This window comes from Anomaloglossus baeobatrachus, chromosome 7, assembly GCF_048569485.1.
Source record: "Anomaloglossus baeobatrachus isolate aAnoBae1 chromosome 7, aAnoBae1.hap1, whole genome shotgun sequence".
Lineage (NCBI taxonomy): Eukaryota > Metazoa > Chordata > Amphibia > Anura > Aromobatidae > Anomaloglossus > Anomaloglossus baeobatrachus.
The window spans coordinates 117215768-117236279 of NC_134359.1; the positions used below are offsets into that span (position 1 = coordinate 117215768).

At 42.5% G+C, this 20512-nt stretch overlaps 1 protein-coding gene across 1 annotated transcript in view; it reads left to right on the top strand.

The window, feature by feature from the left end:
* KIAA2012 (KIAA2012 ortholog) overlaps positions 1 to 20512 on the top strand; it is a 518638-nt gene that overhangs the window by 203298 nt on the left and 294828 nt on the right. Inside the window, exon 9 of the mRNA XM_075318976.1 lies at positions 11622 to 11771. Coding sequence (XP_075175091.1) covers positions 11622 to 11771 — 150 coding nt within the window. The remainder of the gene's footprint in view (positions 1 to 11621; positions 11772 to 20512) is intronic.

Consider the following 20512-nt stretch of genomic DNA (forward strand, 5'->3'; position numbering starts at 1 on the left):
TGTTCCCACATCACCTAATTTCCATATCACAGGAGATGGCCATGGGATGGGTTGCTAAACAAGTTGTGTGAAGGAAAGGGGGGGTGACACCAGGAGAGGGCTTCCTGACATAACTTGAATATCATGATTTATCGTCATATCTCCGGATTTACCTCACACGCGGGTACGCCGCACGGTGACACGGTCAGTGAAAAATCACTGATGTGTGCGCAGACCCATTGATTATAATGGGTCTGCGTATGTCAGAGATTCTGGTACGTATAAAAAAAGCACAAACGTACAAGAATCACTGACGTCTGAAACAGGCCTAACCTAATGTGTTTGTCTAGACAGGACCTTTCAACAAATGTTTCATGTTGGACTGAACGCAGAAAGTAATAGTAGCTGCAGAGCAGAATAAAACATTGTTTTTTCTCTTTTTTCTTTTATTTTTTTTTTGTTTTGCCTCTATTGTGGAGATATAAACAATCAAAGTATTTGACACCTAATGAGTTAATTTTCTTTACGTTCAGTGTTCTCAGATGGTTTTCACTGGGAGTTTGTACTTTTTGCTGCTGTGTTATTTCCTGCTTATGATTAGGCCACTCATGCAGTGAGAAGAAGTACACGCCCCCTATGAAATCTCCCATAACATCCACTTGGACTTAACAAAAGTTAACTCATTTTTTTATATGTTGTGAGGCGAAGTTTTAACCCCGCGCGTTTCAATTTACCAATCAATTTTGCCCCAATCTACATAATAGGGAAAAATTGAAACAAAAAGTGTATCCGCACCATCACATTTATAATCACGAAATTTTGCACAGACACCTTATGTGACCCAGGGAACGTCGTAGACTATGTTTGGACAGGAACATTTAACCCCGCACTTTACAGTTGCTCTCCAAAAAACATGCCTCTATTAAAGTAAATGGAGCCTGGAATTACAGGTTATTAGTAGGAGCTGTGATTGGTTGCTATAGGGACAAAAGACATTCATAGTATAAGAAGCTTATATGTGAGGTAATAAGATGTCGGTAGGGAGACGGATAGAGAGGGACAGAGAGAGACAGACAGAGAGAGACAGACAGGAAAGAGACAGAGAGATAGAGACAGACAGGGAAAGAGACAGACAGAGAAAAACGGTGAAAGAGACAGAGACAGACGGGGAAAGAGTCAGACCTGGAAAGAGACAGATGGGGAAAGAGATAGATGGGGAAAGAGACAGACAGACATGCAGACAGGGACAGAGACAGGCAGACAGGGAAGGAGGAGACAGCCAGAGAGACAGGCAAAGATAGATGGGGAAAAACACAGACCTTGATAGAGAAAGACGAGGAAAGAGACAGAGAAAAAGAAACAGACAGAGAAAGGCAGACAGGGAAAGAGACAGACAGGAAAAAACACAGACAAAGAGACGGGGAGACAGACAGGGAAAGAGACAGACCTGGGAAAGAGACAGACCTGGAAAGAGACAGATGGGAAAGAAACAGAGAGATAGAGACATACAAAGAAAGAGACAGACAGAGACAGGAAGATGGGGAAAAAGACAGACGGATAAAGACACAGATGGAGAAAGAGACAGATGGGGAAAGACACAGACAAATAGACGGGGACACAGACGGGGAAACAGACAGACCTGGAAAGAGACAGATGGGGAAAGAAACAAAGAGATAGAGACAGACAAAGAAAGAGACAGACAGAGACAGGCAGATGGGGAAAGAGACAGACGGGGAAAGAGACAGACGGAGAAAGAGACAGACGGAGAAAGAGACAGACGAAGAAAGAGACAGACAGAGAAAGAGAGAGACGGGGAAAGAGAGAGACGGGGAAAGAGAGAGACAGGGAAAGAGAGAGACGGGGAAAGAGAGAGACGGGGAAAGAGAGAGACGGGGAAAGAGAGAGATGGGGAAAGAGAGAGAGACTGGGAAAGAGACAGACGGGGAAAGAGACAGACGGGGAAAGAGACAGACAGAGACAGACAGAGACAGATGGGGAAAGAAACAGACAGAGACAGACAGGGAAAGAGACAGACGGGGAAAGAGACAGACAGAGAAAGAGACAGACCTGGAAAGAGGCAGACCTGGAAAGAGGCAGACCTAAAAAGAGGCAGACTTGGAAAGAGACACCTGAAAAGAGACAGACGGGGAAAGAGACAGACGAGGAAAGAGGCAGACCTGGAAAGAGGCAGACCTGGAAAGAGGCAGACCTGGAAAGAGGCAGACCTAGAAAGAGACAGACCTTGAAAGAGACACCTGAAAAGAGACAGACGGGGAAAGAGACAGACGGGGAAAAAGACAGACGGGGAAAGAGTCAGACCTGAAAAGAGACAGACCTGGAAAGAGACAGACGGAGCACATTACTTGGCCAATTTAGTTAAATCTGTGTGGAATATCTGTGGTGTTGAAATATATGTTGTGAAATGCTTCTATTATCTTAGTTTTTGCCTTTTAATAATTACATTTCTATTTGTTTTGTGGTTTTTGTGTGCAGAATAAATTTTTGTTAATACATTCTATTTTGCTAACAGCAGTTACTAAAGGTGGTGTCACACATAGCGACGCAGCGGCGATCACGACCAGCGATCTGACCTTATCAGGATTGCTGCTGCGTCGTTACATGGGCACTGGTGAGCTGTCAAACAGGCAGATCTCACCAGCGACCAGTGACCAGCCCCCAGCCAGCAGCGACGCGTGGAAGTGTAACTAAGGTAAATATCGGGTAACCAAGGAAAGCACTTCTCTTGGTTACCCGATATTTACCTTAGTTACTAGCGTCTGCCGCTCTCACGCTGCCAGTGCCGGCTCCCTGTTCCCTGCACTCCTAGCCAGAGTACACATTGGGTTAATTACCCGATGTGTACTCCAGCTACGTGTGCAGGGAGCAGGGAGCCGGCACTGGCAGCGTGAGAGCGGCGGATGCTAGTAACTAAGGTAAATATCGGGTAACCAAGGAAAGGGCTTCTTGCTACCCGATGTTTACCGTGGTTACAGCTTGCCGCAGGCTGCCAGACGCCGGCTCCCTGCTCCCTGCTCGCTTCAGTTTGTCGCTCTCTCGCTGTCACACACAACGATGTGTGCTTCACAGCGGGAGAGCAATGTCTAAAAAATGAAGCAGGACATTCAGCAACGACCGGCGACCTCACAGCAGGGGCGAGGTCTTTGCTGGATGTCACACACAGCGACAGCGACGGGACGTCGCTGCTACGTCACAGAAAATGGTGGCTTAGCAGCGACGTCGTTGTCGTCGTCGCTATGTGTGACACCACCTTTACCCGGGTGAAGCCGGGTAGTACAGCTAGTGTAATTATATTTATTCTTACATACAATAGTAAATGTCTTGCTTTGGTAAAATGTGTTTGTGTAAACAGGCAATACTAAGATACCTTGTCTTTGAATTTTATCTCAGGAAGAAGCTTGTTTGTAGGTTACTTTCTTTTCTACAACCTGATCTACATCTACATCTTTATTTTCTAACGTCTTCTACCATTTCCTACATCCATTGCACCTATAATGACTCACATTTGTAATCTATTTCTGGCAGTTGTAATCTTTTCTGATCCTCTAGCTTTGGCTAAAAAAGTGCAGGAAAAAAAGTCTTTCAAAAGTCAGATTTTTTTATTTTTACTTTCACAAGTAAAAAGGGAATTAAATTAAACAAGAAATTGAATTGCATAACAAAATTCGAGCTGCTGCTTGTTGGATGAGCCAGCACTGAAATATACAAAAAAGGGAGAAATGTGGGTGTGCTGCGCTGCTCGTGAAGAATTCACAGGATTCAGATGAATAGAAATAAGATTGTAGTCTATTATCATCTGTATTGTGATACCACAAGGAAGAGGTCTATTCGACCTAGAAACAAGTTGGAATAAACTGCTATCAATTCATCTGAATCCTATGAATTTTTCACCAGCATCGCAGCACACCCACATTTCTCCCATTTTGGTATATAATATCTATTAGTGGGTGTGTGAGTTAGTGATGAGCGGACTCAACCAGTCCCGGTTATCTGTTTTTATGGGACCAGGATTCAGTGATTAAAAATGTTGGTAGACGGGATGGGGACTGGGAGCAAGCGCGCTGTACTTACCGAGGCTCTGGCATGCCTGTACACTGCTTCCAGTTCACCCATTCAATTCCGGGGTCGTGCATTATCGTTCATGCATATGCACTGCTTTCCCCACCCACCGGCATCTGTTATTGGTTGCAGTCAGACGCACCCCCACCCTGAGTGACAGTGTGTCTTATGTTTCCAATCACAGACTAGATCTGCAGGTCTATCGTACAGTAAAAATAAATTAAAAAATTGGCGTATGGTCCCCCCATTTTATGATACCCAGCACAAATAAAGCTCATGGCTACAGGCTGCAGCCCCAGGCATGTGCTTATCTTGGCTGTGTATCAAAATAATAGGTAGAAAGGTTAAGGCTCTGCTCACTGTGTATTGGTGCTCAGGAGCAAAAGAAATAGTATTACAGAGTGGCTCTGGCACTCAGAAAGCGATATGGAGACAAATGTGATGCCAACAAATATATTTTTATCTTTCTGCAAAAACAGAATACCCAGCTGCCTTAAAACCAACGTTTCGACTCAATCTGAGCCTTTCTCTGAGGTTGGCCTGGTTTACACAAACAAAAGAAAGGATATATATATATATATATATATATATATATATATATATACTAGCTGTACTACCCGGCTCCGCCCGGGTTAATAACTGTTGTTAACAAAATAGAATGTATTAACATTCCCGGGATAGAATGTATAAATAGAATGTATTAACGCCCAGGATAGTAACTGTCTCTCTGTTTCTGTCCCATTCTCTGTCTGTCTCCCCCTCTGTATATATCTCTCTGTCTCTCTCTATCTCTTTGTCTGTCTGTCTCTTTCCCTGTCTGTCTCTGACTGTCTCTGTCTCTTTCTCCGTCTGTCTCAATCTCTTTCCCTGTCTGTCTATCTATCTCTTTCCCTGTCTATCTATCTCTCTCACTTTCCCTGTCTGTCTCTTTCCCTCTGTCTCTTTCCCTATCTTTACCTGTCTGTCTCTTTCCCTCTTTCCCTCTGTCTCTTTCCCTGTGTCTGTCTCTTTGTCTCTTTACCTGTCTTTGTCTGTCTCTTACCCTGTCTGTCTCTTTCCCTTACTTTCCCTGTCTGTCTGTTTCCTTGTGTCTGTCTCTGTCTCTTTGTTTGTGTCTGTCTCTTTCCCTGTCTGTGTCTGTCTCTTTATCTGTGTCTGTCTCTTTGTGTCCGCCTCTTTCCCTGTCTTATCTGTGTCTGTCTCTTTCCCTGGCTGCGTCTGTCTCTTTCCCTGGCTGCATTGTGACACGCCAACATTCCATATAAGGGTGTGGCTGCACATTCTTCTGAAGTTCTGTCTGCACCGTGGCTCCCAGCTCCATTCGCTTTAATGCAGGCAGGTTTTTTGGCGAATAACTGTAAAGCGTGGGGTTAAAATTTCCCCTCAAAACATAGCCTATGACGCTCTCGGGGTCCAGACATGTGAGTGTGCAAAATTTTGTGGCTGTAGCTGCGACGGTGCAGATGCCAATCCCGGACATACACACACACACACACACACACACACACACACACATACACACATTTAGCTTTATATATTATATGTATATATATATATATATATATATATATATATATATATATATATACACACAAATGGACAAAACAGAACAAAAACAAGATAAACAAAAAATAACTATATGCATAATAACCTAATGGGTATACAGTAGCAACATGGTTATTAGATAAAGCATTGTGGTAAATGGAGCTAAATATCACCAAAATAAGTAAATAAGGCACTCTTGGTGTCTTTGCAAAAACAAATCATAGAGTATAACATTACATATGAAAAGAAGCCCAATACAGTGCTTGCATACTTATATATTATTAACTTTAATTCTTGCATTCCTCTATAGGCGTTTTTGTCACCTATTTCACTGATCCCTGCACCAGATACCCACTTGGTATGTCATCATTGCCATATTCCACATGTTATTTTTGCTGTTTTGCCTACCCCTAGTGTATAATTTAGTCATATTATACACTCATTGGGCTTCTTTTCATATGTAACGTTATACTCTTTGTTTTTTTGCAGAGACACCCACACTGCCTTTGTGGAGACACGGGGCTCAGTGGGTGCTCTTGTCCGCTGGCCCAGCCGCCTTTAGAAAGACAGCGTGGCTCAGGGCTCATCCCAACTGAACTCACGACCTCCTTAACCATGGGCGGAACACTACTCAGACAACACAGGGTGAGAGAATCACAATATTAAGACTTTATTGGATCCCCAAAATATTAACGGCACATAACACATAACCAGCAAAACACACAAATGTAACAGGCAACAGAGTGTCACCCTTCCGCTGGCTCACCAGGGATTTAGAATGTCCATGCCTCAGAGGTTCCAGGGCTATTTTCTCCAATCCAGCAGCACCCCACTTTGGTATGCAAAGTCTGTACCAGGTGACTGGATTGTCCCAACCTGGGTTTCCTCCTTAAGTAGTCTTTGGTTTGAAGTCATGTAGCCAAGTATTCCTCTAGTCGGAGCCAAAGTCCCTAGACCGAGTCCACAAGGTATCGTGGTCCTGATCCCCTAGCCAGCTCCTAAGAGCTTAGACTGGATCATGCGACATCCAACAACTGGTGACTTAAGGAAGTCCCCTTTTTATAGCCAGCGCCTTTCCTTTGGATATAATGTGCCCTTATCAGTTTGGTTGTACAAGGTTGCTTCTCTTATTGGATGAATTTCAAGCTGCATGGATTATGTTCATTTAAATGATGTGGATAGAAAGACTGAGGATATCTACATGAAGTCTGCAAGTCACAGACTAGACAATGGCTACTAAGGTAATTTACATTAGATTAGCAATACACAGCTACATTACAATGGACGCTCAGAGGGTCTGGTAGAAACATGAGTTAGCACACAGAAGAACAATACTTCTGGTTAATGTAAGAAATTTTAACCCACAACACACATTGAAAAAGTCTGTGTCATTACATTCCCCCCCTTCTTAATTAGCCAGATGGGAAAATTGCTGAATCTTGACGAGGTTTGTTGTTGATGGGCTGGCCAGACATGATAGGCTTCCGATCATCCTTCTCCACCTGTCGGGAAAGCCCATCCGCGTTTCCATGGTTCTTGCCTTGTTTATGGGAGAGGGAAAATTATAGGATTGTAACGCCAGACTCCACCTGAGCAAGCGTCCGTTGTCCCCGGCAGTGCGATTTAGCCAACTCAATGGATTCTGGTCAGTGAGAACTGTAAACTCATTGCTATAGAGGTAGGGCTGTAATTTTTTCAGGGCTCAGACTATGGCCAGGCATTCTTTTTCTATGGTGGCATAAGCCCTCTCTCGGTCCTTGTCCCATGGCTGAGCTGGTGGGGTTGGACATGGCAGCGTCCGAAACCTGAATGCCTCCCCTATGGCCTGCTGGGTATGCTTATGTGCCTCCCTGGTTGTTGAGCCCTGGATAGAGTCCGCGAACACCAGTCCTCTGCAGCTCCCCTGGGTAAACCAGGCTGAGTAGTGTCCCACTGCTGCCACCAATTGTGGAGACACGGGGCTCAGTGGGTGCTTTTGTCCGCTGGCCCAGCCGCCTTTAGAAAGACAGCGTGGCTCAGGGCTCATCCCAACTGAACTCACAACCTCCTTAACCGTGGGCGGAACACTACTCAGACATCACAGGGTGAGGGAATCACAATATTAAGACTTTATTGGATCCCCAAAATATTAATGGCACATAACACATAACCAGCAAAACACACAAATGTAACAGGCAACAGAGTCTCACCCTTCCGCTGGCTCACCAGGGATTTAGAATGTCCATGCCTCAGAAGTTCCAGGGCTATTTACTCCAATCCAACAGCACCCCGCTTTTGACGGGCACCCACCAAGACTGGAATAATGCCAGATTTAGGAAGCTGGCTGAGGTCTGCAAAGTCTGTACCAGGTGACTGGATTATCCCAACCGGGGTTTCCTCCGTAAGTAGTCTTTGGTTTGAAGTCATGCAGCCAAGTATTCCTCTAGTTGGAGCCAAAGTCCCTAGACCAAGTCCACAAGGTATCCTGGTCCTGATCCCCTAGCCAGCTCCTAAGAGCTTAGACTGGATCATGCGACATCCAACAACTGGTGACTTAAGGAAGTCCCCTTTTTATAGCCCGCACCTTCCCTTTGGATATACTGTGCCCTTATCGGATTGGTTGTACAAGGTTGCTTCTCTTATTGGATGAATTTCAAGCTGCATGGATAATGTTCATTTAAATGATGTGGATATAAACACTGAGGATAGCTACATGAAGTCTGCAAGTCACAGACTAGACAATGGCTACTAAAGTAATTTAAATTAGATTAACAATACACAACTACATTACAATGGACGCTCAGAGGGTCTGGTAGAAACAATAGTTTAGCAAACATGAGTTAGCACACAGAAGGACAATACGTCTGGCTAATGTAAGAAATTTTAACCCACGACACACATTGAAAAATTCTGTGTCGTCACAGCCTTCTTTACTTATTTTGTTGATATTTAGCACCATGTACCACAATGCTTTATCTTATAACCATGTTGCTACTGTATACCCATGATGCTATTATGCATATGTTTCTTTTTTGTTTATCTTGTATTTGTTCTGTTTTGTCCATTTGTATATAAATCCTTTCTTTTGTTTGTGTAAACCAGGCCAACCTCAGATGAAGGCTCAGATTGAGTCGAAACATTGGTTTTAAGGCAGCTGGGTATTCTGTTTTTGCAGAAAAATAAAAATATATTTGTTGGCATCATGAGATTTGTCTGCATATCGCTTTTTGAGTGCCAGAGCTACTCTGTAATAATATCAAAATAATAGGAACCTCATGCGGCTTTTATTTTTTTTAATTACTTAAATAAATAATTTAAAAAAACGATGTGCAGTCCCCCCAATTTTGATACCCATCCAAGATAAAGCCTGACAGCTGGGGACTGGTATTCTCAGGCTGGAGAGACTAATGCTTATTGGTTATCCTCCCAGCCTAAAAATATGAGTCTGCAGCCACCCAGAATTGTCGCATCCATTAGATGTGACGATCCTAGCTCTTTACCCAGCTCTTCCCGATTGCCCTGTTGTAGTGGCAATTAGAATAATAAGGGTGACAGCCAACAGCTGTCACTAAGCTCTAGATTAGTAATGGGGATGGTTTATGAGACCCCCCCATTACTATTCTGCAAGTCAAAGTAACTAAACACAAACACTGAAAAAATCCTTTATTTGAAATAAAATACAAAAAACTTCCTCTTGCATCCCTTTATTAACCCCAAAACACCCATGCAGGTCCAACGTAATCCAGGTGCAGGTCCAGACCCAAGCTGTCAGGCTATATCTTGGCTGGGTATCAAAATTGGGGGCACCGCACGCTGTTGTTTTTTTTTTAATTGTTTATTTAAAAAGAAAATTTAAAAAGTCACATGCGGTTCCTCTTATTTTGATACACAGCCAAGATAAGCGCACGACTCGGGGCTGAAGACTGTAGCCATATGCTTTATCTGTGCTGGGTATCATAATATGGGGGGGACCCTACGCCAAATATTTTATTTATTTATTTTTACTGTACGATATAGACCCACAGACAGTGCCTGTGATTGGTTGCAGGCAGACACCGTCACGCAGGCTGAGGGCGCGTCTGACTACAACAAATCACAGATGCTAGGACTGCCGATGGGTGGGAAAAGCAGGAAAAGCAGTGCATATGCAATGAAGGTAAAGAGTTGCCCTGGAAATGAATGGGCGGCCGCGGGAACAGTTACAGCCACGCTGGAGCCTTGGTAAGTATGAAGCGTTCTTATTTTCTTTAGTTTTCCTTTATTTATTTTTTTTATTCCCCAAGTTTCCGGATCAACACCCGGATCCCGGGCCTGGGTCTGGCACTCGGGTAAGTTTGAGACCACAGTCCGAGTCCGCCCATCACTATGTTTGAGACTCGCATCAGATAATAGCATTGATCGAGTCTCTCACTTCTCAGTAAAGGTACAGTCACACTAAGCGACGCTCCAGCGATCCCACCAGCAACCTGACCTGGCAGGGATCGCTGGAGCGTCGCCACATGGGTTGCTGGTGAGCTGTCAAACAGGCAGATCTCACCAGCAACCAGTGACCAGCCCCCAGACAGCAGCGACGCGTGGAAGCGATGCTGCGCTTGGTAACTAAGGTAAATATCGGGTAACCAACCCGATATTTACCTTGGTTACCAGCGCACACCGCTTAGCACTGGCTCCCTGCACTCCTAGCCAGAGTACACATCGGATTAATTACCCGATGTGTAGTCTGGCTATGTGTGCAGGGAGCAGGGAGCCGGCACTGACAGCGTGAGAGCGGCGGACGCTGGTAACGAAGGTAAATATCGGGTAACCAAGGAAAGGGCTTCTTGGTTACTCAATATTTACATTGGTTACCACCGTCCACAGAAGCCGGCTCCCTGTTCACTGCACATTCAGTTGTTGCTCTCTCGCTGTCACACACAGCGATGTGCGCTTCACAGCGGGAGAGCAACAACTAAAAAATGGTCCAGGACATTCAGCAACAACCAGCGACCTCACAGCAGGGGCCAGGTTGTTGCTGGATGTCACACACAGCAACATCGCTAGCAACATCGCTGTTGCGTCACAAAAGTGATGTTGCTTAGTGAGACGTGGCCTTAAAAGTTGTCAGTATCTAATTAGGTTACATTCTATTGAAAAACTTTGTAGCAGTCTATGGTCTACATGTCTGAGGTCCACTAGTAGGCCTGAGTCTACCTTTAAGCCACCAGTGGTCTATTTGATGCTTGTTGCTCATCTAGACACTTATTTTCTATTGACTACCTTCATATTTAGTTTGTTATAGAAGCAACAGCAGAAATCAAATTTCCTCAAACCATATAGTTTCTCGGTTGTTCTGTTTAGCAGAGTCATTTAATTTTATTTTGAAATTTCACAATTTTATTCAGGGTGATCTTACTTGAGAACTATGCAGTATCTATTGTACATTATGGATGTGTTATTTATGTGCATAAACCAGAATAAACCACACACTCATATTGTGTAAATGACTTCTCATCTCCAGCTGCAGAATGGAAATGCTGCTTAACCTCAAACATTTTTTGTGGGCAGCAGAATCTCTAGTGATGAGACGTTCTGTCAGTCCTCAAAGCTTTGTGTTTTACTTCTTGCATTCCAGGACATTCATTTCTATTGATTATTAGCCAAGCAGATAACCATTAGAAGCTTGCGTGATCTTAACCTTCTTTCTCACATAGTATAAATTTAGCAGAACTTTTCAGATTTTTGTACAGTTGCCAATGGTCCACCAGTATAATGCTATCCATTTAAAGAACAAAAGGCTTCTGAAGACTGACAGAGGAACATCAATTCCTGTTTCATTTTTAGTGTATAGTAGGACTAAATAAACTTATTTACAAAGTGTTCCTGTTGGCTTTGATCCAAGGTGGGCAAACATGTTGTGATTCTCCTCTTGAATGGTTTAATTCTATATGTTTTCTATGTTCAGATGACATGTTGAACATTCAGGTGTACGATCCAATTGTTCCCCATTGTTTTCTTTTGTTTCCATCATTGTAAAGATATTGAATAACATTTTGTGCTTTTAGAATCTACTGGTGGTAAATCAAAGAGTGAGAAGGGTTTTAATGAGGAGAATGTGGACCCCCTGCCTGCCAGTGAAGTACCCATAGCAATTGCAGAAAACAGGTTCAAAACCCTTCAGATGGATATAGATTGGAGCTTGGATTCTAACACAGGTAGGTAGTTTCAAAAATAAAATTGTGTAAAAAAAGAATTTACTGCAGTAATCAGTTTCGAGGCTACGGTTACACGATAGGGTAGCACCGGGTGTCACACTTGAAACCTAAAAGTGGCTCATTCTATTACATTGCTCCTAAACTTTTCTTATTAGTGAAGTCAAAGGGAGTATAATAATTATTTCTTAGAATGGTAGAGTTGGAAGGGACCTCAAGGGTTATCGGGTCCAACCCACTGTGAGTGCAGGTTTTCCGAAATCATCCCAGCTATATGATTATCCAGTTTACGCTTGAAGACTTCTATTGATGGAGAGCTCACCACCTCCTGTGGTTGCCATTTCCACTCCCTGACTACCCTCACTGTCAAACAGTTTTCCTAATGTCTAATCTGAATCTCCTTCCTTTAGGTTTCATCCCATTGTTTCTTGTACTTCCTTGATTTTTAAGTCTTGATGAAAATGTGGACAGAACTTATAAGGGTCTATAGGAGTGATAGTATGCATGAGACCACCACTCCCATAGTCATTGAATAGAGCGGTGGTCACAAGCGTTAATAACAAAACCTTACAATTATAGAAAAATATAAATACAAGTAATCATATGCAGATTGATTTTCTATATTATTGGTTGATACTCAGTCTCAGAATAGGACATTTAGTTTTTTTATCCATGTGAAAGAATCCTCATATAATTCATTGCTTTCAAGTGTAGACTGCAGGGTACATTGATTACTGTGACAGCCTGAAGCCCCCAATCACCACAGTCCTATACTTACGAAGGCCGGGCTTTAGGAGATTATTATTTTAATTATACATTGCACTTCTAATATATCACTGTTTATAAAGTAAAGAATCACAGGTTCAAGTGGTTTGGAGAGATTAAAATTAAATAAATAATTTTAAAAAGTTTCTAAAAATGTAGAAAAAGAAATTGAACTTTATCCCCCTTTTCCCAATACAATAATAAAGAAATTAAAAAAAGCATATTTTGTTTTCGTATATTCATAAGAGTCCCATGAAAGTCAATAAATAAATGAACTCCTGAATAGAATTGTTTTTTAGTCACCCCATCGCCCCAAAAAAATGCACTAAAAAACCAAAATGTCATATGTACTCCAAAATGGTACTCATAAAAAACTAATTTCACAAACAAAAAAAACAAGTTTTCATACAGCTCTAATGATGGGCACATTAAACAGTTAGGCTATGTGCACACGTTGCGTCGAAGTACCTGCAGTTTATTCTGCACGTTTTCCTTCCCTTGGTTTTTAACCAAATGGCTTTTGACCATTTTTAGCGCTAAAAACGCATGCGTTTTTACCGCGTTTTTAGCGCTTTTTACCTGCGTTTTCACCTGCGTTTCTGCAGATGCGTTTTGTAGATCAAGACACTGAGAAATAAAGTTGAAATAGACAAAAAGAATTAAAAAAAGAGAAAAAAAGTATAAAATTAACTTTTAATAAAAATATATGGGAAATTATCATTTTTAATTAAAAAATAGTGGTTATGCACATTTTATAAAAAAAAGGTGAAGTTTATAATTTTTTAACATTTAAATTTTCGGTTATTGTGTGTGTGTAAAGGAACATTAGAACCCATTAATTTTTGTCCAGAAAAGCATGCGTTTTTGGAGCCAAAAACGCAGTGGAAAAGCAGGTAAAAAGCATGAAAAACGCAGGAATTGTGCTTTTGGTTGCGTTTTGCCATTTCTCATTGACTCCAATGTTAAGGAAACGCTGCAGAAATGGCAAAAACAACTGACATGCTGCTTCTTTTTCAGCATGGTTTTTGACCACAAATATGCAAATTAAACGCTGCAGAAAAAAAAGCAAAGTGCAGACAGGATTTCTGCTTTTCCCATAGACTTTGCTGGCAATCAAAAACGCATGCGTTTTAGCGCAAAAACGCTGCTGCTAAAAACGCTGCAGAAACGCGGAAAAAAACGCAACGTGCGAACATAGCCTTATGGGAAAATGGAGACACAAACCCAAATTAGTGGGTTAAAAAAATGGCAGACCATTGAAAAAATATGTATATATATATATATATATATATATATATATATGTATAGATATGATATATAAGTATGAAGAATTATGTTGCAAGGTAATTTTTACTGCGCAGTAAAACACAGTAAAAAGAAAACTCAAAAAGCAATGTTGGAATTGTTGTTTTATTTTCTTTTTTTTACCATTTCACCCCACGTTGATTATTTACAAGTAAAAAGAAAAAATAAAGTTATGAATCTTGAAAGAGGGAAGAAAATAAAACAAAGGTGCAAAAATGAAAATTTGCTCAGACTGGAAAGCATTAAGCGTATCCAAAGATATATTTTACTTGTAAGCGTATCCATTAAGACACTGACGTTTGGAAAATCTTTAGGCTATGTGCGCACGCTGCATCTTTTTCTGACCACAAAGATGCAACGTTTTTGGCCGCAACAAACGCACCGATAAAAATGCATGCATTTTTACCACGTTTTGGTGTGTTTTTGGCTGTGTTTTGCTGCTTTTTTGATCACTGCATTTTGCTGCATTTTTCCAATTCATTGCATAGGTGAAAAAACACAGAAAAACGCAGAAAAGAATTGACATGTTGCTTTCTTTGTCACCACAAAAAGGTAGCTAAAAAATAAACAAACACTGTGCAGACAGCAAAAATTAAAACTCATTGACTTTGCTGGGGAAGCAAAGTCATGCAGTTTTGAGACCAAAAATGCACCCGTAAAATGCCGCGAAAAACGCACCGTGCGCACATAACCTTACTCCAGTCTTTCATTTATCACAATCATTATTCACACATAGTGTATGGGTGTGTACATTTTTGTAGTAAGTTATCAGAACTGGAAAAATTGGAGATAAAGTTGAGATGACGCAAGGACAAGCGTCATTCTGGGCATTATACTGGGTATCATTCTGGGCATTATACTGGGTATCATTCTGGGCATTATACTAGGCACCATTCTGGGCATTATACTGGGTATTATTCTGGGCATTATATTGGGCATTATACTGGGTATCATTCTGGGCATTATACTGGGCATTATACTGGGTATTATTCTGGGCATTATACTGGGCACCATTCTGGGCATTATATTGGTTATCATTCTGGGCATTACACTGGGCATCATTCTGGGCATTATCCTGGGCATTATACTGGGTATCATTCTGGCCATTATACTGGATATTATTCTGGGCATTATACTGGGCACCATTCTGGGCATTATACTGGGTATTATTCTGGGCATTATACTGGGCATTATACTGGGTATGATTCTAGGCATTATACTGGGTATCATTCTGAGCATTATACTGGACATTATACTGAGTATCATTCTGGGCATTATACTGCGTATCAATCTGGGCATTATCCTGGGCATCATTATGGGCATTATCCTGTGCATTATACTGGGTATAATTCTGGGCATTATACTGGGCACTATTCTGGGCAACATTCTGGGCATTATACTGCGTATTATTCTGGGCATTATACTGGGTATCATTCTGGGCATTATACTGGGCACCATTCTGAGCCTTATACTGGGCATTATACTGAGTATCATTCTGGTCATTATACTGGATATCAATCTGGGCATTATACTGGGCACCATTCCGGGAATTATACTGGGCATCATTCTGGGCATTATACTGGACATTATACTGGGTATCATTCTGGGCATTATACTGGGCACCATTCTGGGCCTTATACTGGGCATTATACTGTGTATCATTCTGGGCATTATACTGGGCATTTTACTGGGCACCATTCTGGGCATTATACTGGGCATCATTCTGGGCATCATACTGGGCATCATACTGGGCATCATTCTGGGCATTACACTGGGCACCATTCTGAGCCTTATACTGGGCATTATACTGAGTATCATTCTGGTCATTATACTGGATATCAATCTGGGCATTATACTGGGCACCATTCCGGGAATTATGCTGGGCATCATTCTGGGCATTATACTGGACATTATACTGGGTATCATTCTGGGCATTATACTGGGCACCATTCTGGGCCTTATACTGGGCATTATACTGTGTATCATTCTGGGCATTATACTGGGCATTTTACTGGGCACCATTCTGGGCATTATACTGGGCATCATTCTGGGCATCATACTGGGCATCATTCTGGGCATTATACTGGGCACCATTCGGGCATTATACTGGGCATCATTCTGGGCATTACACTGGGTATCATTCTGGGCATTATACTGGGTATCATTCTGGGCATCATTCTGGGTATCATTCTGGGCATCATTCTGGGCATTATACTGGGTATCATTCTGGGTATTCTGTCAGTCATCTCAATGAAGAAAACAAAGGTTGTCCTGTAGTCAGTGACTGAAAAAAGTATTTAAAAGTAACAAATAAATGGCCTGTATAAGAAAGAATGTGAAACCTAATTGATTATATAGGCAATCCAATCTCCTTCCTAAGTTGTCATCCATTATACCTGTTCATAATACTCCATGTGTTTGAAGAGATGATTATCTTGAAGCTTGTCATTGTAAGCCTACTCAGTAAGCCGTATTGCCTAAATATACAATCATAACCCATTTTAAATGGACACATTTGGATCAAATAATGTATATCAGCTAATTACCCAAAAATATGTATACCAGCGCTATGTTATTGGGATTAAGCCATTTCACCACATACAGTAAAATATAGAACTATGCAATCTCCATAGACAAATGTTAGTTAAAGAGGTTGTCCGGTCTAAAACAAGTCTGCAGTCGCTCCATGTGACCCGACAACCCCTTTAATGGACTTTCACCTTAATCCTGTCAGAAGATTCTGCCTTTCCAACAGGTTAGTTGGTGGCTGTTTAATCTGCTGGTCACCTGCAAGGTTACAAAAAATATGCACAACAGCACTCATAAAAGCTAATTTATGTAAACATGGAATATAGGCATTTTGGCACTGTATTACTGCTATTGGAAAAAATGAGATACCGTATTTTTTGCTTTATAAGACGCCCCTGATTATAAGACACACCCCCAAATTTGGTGACGGAAAAGAGAATTTTTTTTTTAATGTTAAATAGGGTCCGTCTTATAATGCCAGTGTTCATCTAACAAATCATAAAGGGTATATGTCCCTCATAGCCCCCCGATCCTAAAATTAGCCCCCTTAATCTGGATATGCCCCCCTTATATTGAATATAGCCCCCTTGTGCTGGCACATGTCCCCCAGTGCTGCCACATGTCCCCCATTGATGGCACACGTCTCCTATTGCTGGCACACGTCCCCTATTGCTGGCACATGTCTCCTATTGATGGAACACGTCCCCTATTTATGACACACGTCCCCCTGTGCTGGAACACGTTCCCTATTGCTGGCACATATCCCCTACAGCTGGCACAGGTCTCCTATAGATGGCACACGTCTCCTACAGCTGGCACAGGTCTCCTATAGATGGCACACGTCACCCTGTGCTGCCCATGGCCCCCTATGGATGGCACACCTCCCCCTGTGTTTGATATGGCCCCCTATGGATGGCACACCTCCCCCTGTGTTAGATATGGCCCCCTATGGATGGCACACGTCCCACTGTGTTTGATATGGCCCCCTATGGTTGGCACACATCCCACTGTGTTAGATATGGCCACCTATGGATGGCACACCTCCCCCTGTGTTAGATATGGCCCCCTATGGATGGCACACGTTCCCCTGTGTTAGATATGGCCCCCTATGGATGGCACATGTCCCCCTGTGTTAGATATGGCCCCCTATGGATGGCACACCTCCCCTTGTGTTAGATATGGCCCCCTATGGATGACACACCTCCCCCTGTGTTAGATATGGCCCCCTATGGATGGCACACCTCCCCATGTGTTAGATATGGCCCCCTATGGATGGCACACCTCCCCATGTGTTAGATATGCCCCCCTATGGATGCCACACCTCCCCCTGTGTTAGATATGGCCCATATGGATGCCACACCTCCCCCTGTGTTAGATATGGCCCCCTATGGATGGCACACGTTCCCCTGTGTTAGATATGGCCCCCTATGGATGGCACATGTCCCCCTGTGTTAGATATGGCCCCCTATGGATGGCACACCTCCCCCTGTGTTAGATATGGCCCCCTATGGATGACACACCTCCCCCTGTGTTAGATATGGCCCCCTATGGATGGCACACCTCCCCATGTGTTAGATATGGCCCCCTATGGATGGCACACCTCCCCATGTGTTAGATATGCCCCCCTATGGATGCCACACCTCCCCCTGTGTTAGATATGGCCCATATGGATGCCACACCTCCCCCTGTGTTAGATATGGCCCCCTATGGATGGCACACCTCCCCCTGTGTTAGATATCGCCCCCATGCTGCTGCCCATAGTAAAATAAAACTCTTTCCTTACCTTCTCCAGTCCTGTCCTCCTTGTGTTTCCCTCCGTGCTGCTGAGCTCCTGCACTTCCTGGTTCACGGTGCTGGTCATGTGATCGGCACAGCAGAGTGATATCATCTCTGTGTGCCTGATCACAGTGGCGGCAGAGAGACCGGGAGATCAGCGCTGGAGGAGGTAAATAAAGAGTTTTTTATTTTACTATGGGCAGCAGCATGGGGGCCATATCTAACACAGGGGGGGCATGCGCCATCAAAGGGGGGCGCAGGCAGATATAATATGCGCCGCTGCCCCAGCCCATCACCAGCAGTGCTCCAGAGCTGTCCCCTCCTCCCCTGGACTCATATATATATATATATATATATATGTATACCCCCCCCCCCGTATATTCGGATTATAAAACGCAACCCCTACTTTCCCCCAAAATTTGGGGGAACAAAAGTGCGTCTTATAAAGCGAAATATATAGTACTTAGTTTACAAATTGGCCAATTTGTGTAAGCCCGACAGCCAATAACAAGGCGTACCTCTTTTTGCGCCGGGACCCTATCCCAATATACCTCTATTTATTTTGTTTATTTTTTTTCCAAAAGCAGTAATGCAGTGCCAAAATTCCTATTTTTCATGTTTACATATTTTAGCTTTTCAGAGTGCTGCTGTGCATAGCTTTTGTAACTTTGTTGAATTTTCAGTGTGCACCTGTTCACACCTACTGGATGTGCTGGTCAGTCTTTTTATACTAGTATGGCCACCTGCAAGAGCAGCCATTGTGAAGTGGAAAGGTCTATAAGAAACATTGGCTCAGGCATGAAGGAGTGCGCCAACAGGTTCATAGAACAGAAAGCAAAGAAGCATATAAACATCATCTGTGCATTACAGTTGCAACACTCACTATGGTTTACAAACTACTGGAAATGTGGGAGGCTGTATAAAAAGAATGAGATCAACATGTGCAAAAGAAAGCACTAGCAAGAGTTGTGCAAAGCACGCTGGCATTGGAAGCAGTAAATAAAAAACAGCCTTAGACATATGGAGGAGAGCTCAGCCAAATATAGAGGCAGTTACTATCCCCAAGCATACGTTTAAGCTGCTGTGACTACAATAATATCCAAATAGACAAGTTTAGCGGCTCTCTGGGTGCACTAAGATATGTGTGAGCATAACATATTGAACTGCATTACTACAATATAGCCAATATTATCAAACAGTACTTCAAACACAAGCTTGCCAATTTGTGTGTGCCCATCTGCCACAACAAGGCATACCATATTGTAAATGGGAATCTACAATGATTTGTCTATGCCCATCAGCCACAACAAGGCATAATACATTGCAAATGTAAATCTACAATGATTTGTGCTTGCCCACCTGCCACAACAAGGCGTACCACATTGTAAATGTAAATCTTCAGTGATTTGTGTGTGCCCACCTACCACAACAAGGCACAATACATTGTAAATGTGAATCTACAATGATTTGTGTGTGGCAACCAGTCACAACGAGGTGTACTACATTGTAAATGTGAATACAATGATTTGTGCGTGCCCAACAGCAGCAATAAGGCATAATACATTGTAAATGTGCATTTACCATGATTTGTGCGTGCCCACCAGTCACAGCAAGGTTTAATACATTGTAAAGGTGATTCTACAATGTTTTGTGTGTGCCCCCCCAGCCACAACAAGGTGTACCACATAGTAAATATGAATCTACACTATCAACCTTACTTCTGTGCTAAGGCCTAGAAATTTAAATGCCATAATTATCTCCAGATTTGGCTGAGCACTCCTTCCATCTGTCCCAGGCCATTTTAACTAGTGCTGGAGCCTACCTACCCATTACATTTGAAGAACCTGGCCCAAGAGAAGTAGTCTTTATAGTGTCGGTTTCCCCGTACAATGGTGTTCACATTGTCCTGGCAGATGGGCACACACATCTAAGCCAGCTTGAGCGCCAGGTAGCTCTCTGTTATCAGTTTAATACATATAGCCATGATGTAGTTCAAAATTCATGCATCCGATGTTGATACATACTATAGTGAACTGCTGCACTCATCTTGGAGGTGCTGATCAGTTTTCATTTTTTTGTAAGCAGTATGTTGCATCATCCCGAGTGACATCAGGCAGTCATAAGAATAAAACTAGGTTATATTTGATGCCAGAAGAACAAATTGTACCTAATTCTAATGAACAAAGAACCCTAAAATATTAGCTCTCATTGGCAGAAAGACATTGAACACTATGTGTATTGCAGGATGTTGCAAACAAAGTGTAAAAACTGCAAAAAAAAATACTTAGTTATAAATTATAGCTTTTTTTTTTTTACTTGAGCAAAGATCTCTAAACTAAAACAGCCTTATTGTTCCTCCATTACCAAAG